The sequence below is a fragment of the Engraulis encrasicolus genome, chromosome 6 (assembly GCF_034702125.1).
Source record: "Engraulis encrasicolus isolate BLACKSEA-1 chromosome 6, IST_EnEncr_1.0, whole genome shotgun sequence".
NCBI classification, from domain to species: Eukaryota; Metazoa; Chordata; class Actinopteri; order Clupeiformes; family Engraulidae; genus Engraulis; species Engraulis encrasicolus.
This window is the reverse complement of record NC_085862.1, coordinates 17,605,315-17,613,673: the sequence shown is the minus strand read 5'-3', so window position 1 is coordinate 17,613,673 and position 8,359 is coordinate 17,605,315. Positions and strand designations below refer to the sequence as shown.

At 43.1% G+C, this 8,359-nt stretch overlaps 1 protein-coding gene across 1 annotated transcript in view; it reads right to left on the bottom strand.

Moving 5' to 3' along the window:
• Positions 1–5,923: 5,923 nt before the first annotated feature.
• Positions 5,924–8,359, bottom strand: part of dab1a (DAB adaptor protein 1a) — a 184,071-nt gene continuing 181,635 nt past the window's right edge. The window contains exon 13 of the mRNA XM_063200080.1: positions 5,924–6,066. Within this exon, the coding sequence (XP_063056150.1) occupies positions 6,022–6,066 (45 nt within the window). The 3' untranslated portion in view covers positions 5,924–6,021. The remainder of the gene's footprint in view (positions 6,067–8,359) is intronic.

Sequence of the window (8,359 nt, the reverse complement as noted above, 5' to 3'; positions counted from 1 at the left end):
CCTGTTGTTGACCTCTGACCCTGTTGTTGACCAACATACACAACCTGCTTCGGCTGTCCGGGCACTTACAGTATGGGAGGGTCAGAGAGATGTACCTGCAAGTTAACCATCATTTAGTTTAAAAAAATAGGACTTCAGGCTCTTCTATTAGATGATTTACATCTACCATAAGGTTAACTTAACTTGGTTTACTACTGAACCAGCTTCTTAGTATACCCCCCAGGGGGCATGTGTAGACTTGCATGGAATCCTTACTGAATATTTTTGTGTATGTGAAAATCTGCAGATACACATGCACCACAAAGATCAATCAATTCATGCACAAACAGGTTTTCATACATTTTCATGGCACATCAAAACGTTTGCAGGAGAAGTTGCATATGTAGAGTTGATTACATGACATTACAATACACTTAGCTGACACTTTTATCCAGAGCAACTTAGAGTTGTTTACGGGGTATTGATTACAGGCCCTGGAGCAGTATGGGGTTAGGGACCTTATTCAAGGGCACTTCAGCCATGGAGTGTGGTTGGGTCGGATTTGAACCGGCAACCCTCCGATGTAAAGCCCATCTCCTTAACAGCTAGACATACTAGATCATGTGCATGCAATGGGGGACATTAGGACCAGTGGTGTAGTCTACTTTTTTATAGTGGGTATACTGTATATCTGAGCATTTGTTGAAGTGGGTATAGTGCAGTGGTTCTCAAAGTGTGGTCTGGGGACCACTGGTGGTCCGCGACAGAGCTCAGGTGGTCCATATGGGGATTTATACTTTTCCAAGGCAAGCCTGTAGTAGGCTGTATATTTGTAGCATTATTACAAAGCTAAACATAGCTGAAATCATATCGTTATCACAATAAGTCATAGGCTTGTGATGTGAATAAAAGTGATCTAGATTGAAATTCAGTTTCAAATTAGCACCTGTCAGCTGGCAATTCAGTTGACAGGTGGTCCCTGAACATTTTTGGGGGGACAAAGTGGTCCTCAGCCTGAAAAAGTTTGAGAAACACAAAATAATGGATCAATCAATTTTAAGTGGGTATAGTGAAATCCCTGAAACTTAGAAGTGAGTACCCGCGTTCTACGTAGACTACACCACTGATTAGGACCTAAATGGTGACCCTATTCACATTGTAATTTTTCGAAGGAAAAAATGGACACAAACAAAAATAAATACAGATTTAAAGTGGATATGACCTGGTCAACACAATGTGATTGCTTGCATTATCAGTGCTCTTTTTTTAACCACACATTTCCCCATTCTCCATATTCCCACATTAACATTCCCACATTAACATAAACAACTGTAAACATTGTACATCTGATACATCACATCTAATACTTAAATACTAACTACCCATGAATAATCATTGTCAATGCTTGCTTTCACTTGACGTTTTAATTCTGTGTGACTTACAGCCGTTACAGGAGCCCCAACACATTTGGCGCCCTGGGCGACCGCCTTGTCTGCCTATGCCTAGCGCCAGCCCTGGGTCCCCACCCCAAGGTTGAAAAACACTGGTCGTTCTGAACCCTTTTCATTGCAATTTAAAAGGTTGCAGAATATATTCACATCAATTATCCATTACAATATGCTGACTGAGCCATGTTATGTGACAGTCAATGTAATGTGACAACCATGACATTTCTGGGTTACATTCCATACTTATTGTCACATTTCACTTGCACACAACTGAGCAGCTTGATGGATGTGCACAGCACAATCACAGTAAGTACAGTATATATTTTTAACAATGTGTTTTAATAGAAGATTTGATAAATAACCATTTTAATGAATGAACAAAATTCAAGAGACACCGCACACTGCTTACTTTTCTTTACTTTATTTCTCGGAGCGAACAACGCATTTCGCCCAATGCGTCATCAGGTTCGCTCGAGAGCGTGAATTTTCTTCATTGATTTTCCTTCTCCTGCCTCACACCTGCACCTGCATTACTGAGGGCTTGTGCACAAGGACGACTCTCTTGAAGTTTAACCATTTTAATAATTTCAAAATCAGACAACATTGGGGAAACACCCAACCAAGTATTCTGCTGATAGCCTATACGTTTGCAATGTAAAACAATTTTCATGCACAATTCGTATTTGTTCTGGGAATAACAAACCAAAGGCATGTTCCTTTTGGGATGTGTTTATTGATAACAGTATTACATGGTGGGATACGTAAATTAAAAAATAAAAGTAAATCAACGAAAGAAAAGCTCTAAAAATCCACTGTAGAATGTCATTTTCATCAAGATAAAAATAACGCTCCATTTTACATTGCCAAACCATTAGATGAGGTAAAGATAAAACAGCTCTAGAAATGTACGTAACCAGTTACAGTATGCGTCGTTTTTTCCCTTTTTCCATGAGCTTGATTTCTGGTTTGTCCCTCGGATTTTAGTTAGATCTTATATTGAAAACTGGTCTCAAATGAAATCAGGACTCTTGCCATAAAATAGGGAGCAGCTGTTTTCAGAGTGCGTGAAATGCCAGCAAATGGGCGGAGAAATGGAAGCCTTGAACAGCTCGTAGTTAGACATCTAGAACCTCTACATACAGGGGTGTCAAACTCATTTTGGTCTAGGGCCACATACAGCCAATTTGATGTTATGTGTACTAGTAACGTAATTGCAAAATATTGCACATTTCTGCTTCATATTGGAATCACATTGCTTTCACTTTGAATCATCTGTTGGGCCGTATCTGGCTCCTGGGCCTCATGTTTGACACCCCTGATGTAGAACATCTAGACCCAAGGAGAGAGCACAGAGTAAATGAGTGTGCTGTAGTTAATGATGGTGGACAAGGATGCATGTTGTGGACGGGTATGTTGCGCGATATATTTCTTTTTGTTTGAAGTGGTGTTCTTTTTCAGTTTTGTGTGGGTGTGAAAGCACATATTTATGTGGGTGCAGAAATTATACTGTTGTGATTTTGTGTATGTTATTTTTTTATTTTTCAATGCCCTCTTGTGACAAAAAAAACAATTTCTCGTTCACACTGGGCAAGTACGTATGTGACGATTTGACCTCACAATCTGGGCCCACACAACTAAAACTCATCTTAGACAACCCCAAACACTGAATCAACTGTCAAAACACACAACAACTGTAGCCATCGTATCCATCCTCTGCATATACACTGTACTCCACACTGTCAAAGGCTTACATGTATCTACTGTATATGTGTGACGTCCACCCAAGCTAGATACCTCTCTACAGCAGGCCTTAAACATCATAGACAGACAGGTGCACCATTCTGTCTCCATTACAAACGTTTTGTAACTTGACCAGCAACTTGGACAGGTCAGATACGGCAATATCCCGAGAGCAAAGTAGATTTAGGCAAACACTCAGTAGATCTTTGCTATCAAGAGCGCAGCGATCCTATCGCATGTATGGTGTGAGCCTCAACATCCAAACAGTGGAGGAAATACTGAATTAAGAGTTAAAAAAAGCAACTAAAACAATATAGAGATGTTTCTGCAGTGATATTTTTCAATATGTGTGCAGTGAAATGAGCATGCTTGGCTGCAGTTCAACTGGCCTCAGCACTGCTCCTCTGAAGTCTGGACCACTCTCACCACCACTACTGAACCCCACGTCTAGACGCAGGCTACAGACAGCACATGCTAGCCTGCACTATGGGAGCGATGAGGAACATGTGTTGGTATTGCTTGTGTTTCACTGAGAATTTGCATCATCAAAGCCTTCCTATTTTATGGCACAGATGTCCTCAGGACAAAATGAATACTATTGATATTATTATTATTATTATCATCATCATTATTATTATTATCATTATCATCGTCATCATTATCATCATCATTATTGTTATTATTATTTACAAAATGGGTTTGGCAAACCAATGTCTGATGCCTTAAAGCCGTAACAACTCTAAAACCGCATCTAGAGTTGACCTCAATGGCTCGATTGACTTATAAAATAAAAATTCCATTTCAATTTGTCCCTTTTTTTCATTAGTATTGTACAAAAGCTATAGAGAACAGTCCAATCACAGAATCTGTACGCTTGTTCTTTTTTTCTTCTTCTTAAACTCCTCCCTCACCTTTCCCATAATGCCCACCCCCACCACCCTTCCCTCCCCTGTCCCCCCACCCTCTCTTTCTCCTCAGGCCATGACGTCGTTTCATATACTGCCACCTCACCTCAGAGCCTCCTCCTGTAAAAAGTCTTTTGCTTTACTTTTGCTTCGCTTGAGGAGGAGGTAAAGTTTGGCAAGGTGTCACTGCTTGAGTCCGTTAAGTTCTCTCCGTGTGTCACAAACTACAGAGAGAGAGAGAGAGTGTCCATGTTCTCTTGTCTTGAGTCTGAATTCTTTGCTTGAGTTCCATTTTCTCTGCATAGCTCTCTAGCAGCAGAAGATTAACCCCAAGAGGATGGATAGATAGATAGATAGATGGGTAGATAGATAGACGGGTGGATATGGAGGATGCCTGCCCATAGAGAGCACGGCTGAAGCCTCCACTGTTCAGGTTTTGGCACGTTGGATCGGAGCAAAAGAGATTGGCTCCACTGACTGCAGTTGACTGGCAACTCTGTTGAAATACTGGGTGTCCTTGGTGGAGATCTTGTGTAGTATGTGTGCATGTGTTTAGGTGTGTCTGTGTGGGGGTTTGTGTGTTTTAAAGGTGAGTCGGGGTGCGTACGTATTGAGTGTGCTCCTCTTGCTTTCTTTAAGAGTCCATTTTAGCCGTTTAAGCAAGAGTGTGAGAAGCACAGCTCTCCACACGGTCTCTCCCTTTCCATAGTGTCTCAGAACAGAGTCTTTAAAGGGAGAGAGAGTGAGAGAAGAGAGCAGAGAGGATTGAGAGAGAGAGAGAGATAGAGAGAGAGAGAGAGAGAGAGAGAGAGAGAGAGAGAGAGAGAGAGAGAGAGAGAGAGAGAGAGAGAGAGAGAGAGAGAGAGAGAGAGAGATGAAGGAAGCGAGAAAGAGAGAGTATAGATTGGGAGAGAGAGACAGAGAGAGAGAGATAGATCGAGAGAGAGAGATAGATCGAGAGAGAGAGAGAGAGAGAGAGAGAGAGAAATAGAGAGAGAGAGAGAGAAATAGAGAGAGAGAACCAGTAAGGCTATGTGGGTGGTGGGATCTTGTTGTCGCCAGTGAGACGTCCATGTTCCACTGAAGCAGGGAGAGCGAGTTCGCCCCCCTCTCCCTCTCCCCACCTTCCATCATTTGAGGGAGCACAGTGTAGCAGAAAGGGCTAGAGACAAACAGACAGAGAGAAGGGCAGCAGAGGGAGGAGAGACATGAAGATAGCACGAGAGAGGGAGAGAGAGAGAGAGAGAGAGAGAGAGAGAGAGAGAGAGAGAGAGAGAGAGAGAGGGGAGAGGGAGAGAAAGAGACAGCCAAGGGAGTTTGGGCTGAAGTGAAGAGTTTCCACTTTGTCTGGTGGCCCCAGGGGAGGTCATTAGTGGGGGTGTGGGTGTGAGCGTGGAGAGGTCGAGGTCTAGCTTGGCGAGGCTGGGGTGTCAGCCGTGGTGCTGGCTGGCTGACGGGCAAAGATGGCTGCTTGGAGTTGGAGGAAGTGGACCATGGAGGTTGGGGCGAGACCTGACGCGGTGGAGCTCTGGAGGCCACACACACACATGCACACACACACACACTCATGCATGCACGCACGCACACACACACACACACACATGCACACACACACACACTCATGCATGCACGCACGCACACACACAAACTCACACACACTCTGTTTGTGTTCTGTCCTTTTCAAAGTATGTGGCCACATACTGTATTGTACGTGCACATACAGGCACAAACACATATCACACACTACACACACATGCACGCACGCACCCACCCACGTACACACGCACGTACACAGCCAGGAGTGTGACGGGACTCCAGAGTGCAGGTCTCCCTCTCCTCTCCTCTCCTCTCCTCTCTTCTTCTTTCTTCTCCTCTCCTTTCCTCTCCTCTCTTCTCCTCTCCCGAGTGCTGTTTCAGATCTGTGCAGTGTGTGTCCCAATATTCCCCCTTCACTTCTGTCCTTTTTTAATCTGGGCGTAGAGAGGATCCTTCCCCTGTGGATACAGAAGGACACCGGTCAGACGGGCCATATCACTGCAATTATCAACAACACGCACACACACGCACACACACACACACACACACACACACACACACACACACACACACACACACACACACACACACGCACACACACACACACACACACACACACACACACACACACACACACACACACACACACACACACACACACACACACACCTGTCATCTGTAAATAAAGCTATGAGAGCATAGATTCGATCGTAGCATTGCTGTATACCGTATGAGTGGGTCTGAGCCATTATTATTGCCAGTATTGCTCAACCTTATTGCAGACATTTGGAACTGACTGAGCATGCCATGTTCTGTCACTTATTACTTACTACAAGCTATGCACCTGATATTTAAAGCGGGTTTTAATTATTTATTGAACAGAGCTACCATAATAAAAAAATGAAATGCGAGATTCTCATCTGGGAAATTAAGGAGGAACAAAATAAATGTCTTGAACAGGAGTGGCACATTCGTTGTAAAGTGTTGTAAAGACATAACAGTTAACAAGCTTTAAAACATGTTCCCTCATGCCTATTCATTGTAAGCAGCATTATTGTCATCGCTACAGTGCACCATGACTCATTTAGCCCATTGCGAAAGTCAACTGTCAATCCCTTTGGTGGAAACGGGTGTAATGATACAATACAGGCAATGGGCAGCTTGTCTCGACATGTACTTCTCAATGAAACAGCTTTGTTAAAGGGACACTGTGCAGGAAATGGTCAAAAAAGGTACTGCAACTATGCTGCTCATTGAAACTGGGCTGCCTATTGCCAAATTTGACCTTTACATGAAAGTTTACTAAGTAATAAACAAATATTTCCTAGTAGAGTCATTTTTGCAGCTAAAAATGGATAGTTTTGGAAATTCAAAATGGCAGACCATGGAGAAGATCCCTCTTTTCATGTATGAAAAGTGCAATTTTTCCAGTCATAATGAATACTTAGAATTTGATGGTGGTGGTAAGTATTCATGAAAAAGGTAACATTAGTGAATGGGCAGCATGGATTCTGGAAATAAACAACTAAAAATCTCACACAGTGTCCCTTTAAAAACATGGATAAGATTATGGGAGCGCATCTGAAACAGCGTTGTTAATAACATGGGTCAGATTATGGCAGGTAGAGTGGCAACGTGACATCATGCAGTATGTCGGTTTAAACTATTTTAGTGTGTATTTGCCTTTTGTGATATTGGTGCGTCATTTTCCACAATGTGACAGTTAAGGGTTGGGGATGTGTTTGGTCTGTCTGTCTGGGTAGGACTTTTTCTTGGATATTTTGTTGGTAATGACAATACTTAAAATGCAAAGAATAATTCTTGCTGGTATGCACTTTGTCACTGTAACAGTGTTAAATGGCGGACATACGCACACACGTACACACACTTGCACACACACACACGCGCGCGCACACACACACACACACACACACACACACACACACACACACACACACACACACACACACACACACACACACACACACACACACACACACACACACACACAAATGCACACACACACAATGTGAGTAGCGTTTTTTTGTGAGAGCAGGCTGGCCAGGGTACTGGAATACACTTCCCATTTTTGGCCACCAGAGAGCAATAGTGCTCCTCTGATGAGTTGACTGGCGTCACCATTGGAAGAGATGCATGTTCTCAGCCTTTAGCTCACCTCAGCTTCATCTGAGAATGAGCAAGAGAGAGAGGCGTCTTTTTTTTAATCCTCTGAATCATGCTGTAGACAAACAACTGACTGCAAGACCAATTATGATTCACTTGTGCATTCCCTCACCCACTGCAGTCACGAAAACTTAACACCAAAAAAAGATTTTGGAGAGAGAGAGAGAGAGAGAGAGAGAGAGAAAGATTGGCATTTGAAAATGAAAGCTTGAATATTTCTCCAGCTGCCCTGGGCAAGTCTGAGAACTCCTGAACTCATAGCAGCGTCTGCAGCAGCGTCTATGTCCTTGAGGTGAATCAACAATATGACTACCACACAGGCTTCAGTGCTCCCTTAAGACAAGATACTTCACACACTTCCCCTCCTCAACACCTAAACTAAACATGAGAGGTAAAACAGCAGCAGAAAGATGTAAAAAAACAAAAAAAAACTAAAAGTCAAGGCGAATGAAAATGAAAATGGAAGATAGAGAGAGGGAAAAGCAGACAGGCTGGCAGAAGGATAGATGCAACAACAGAGAGAAAGACACCCCCTGGGGTAAGCTTCAATGTTCAAATGGACCTGAC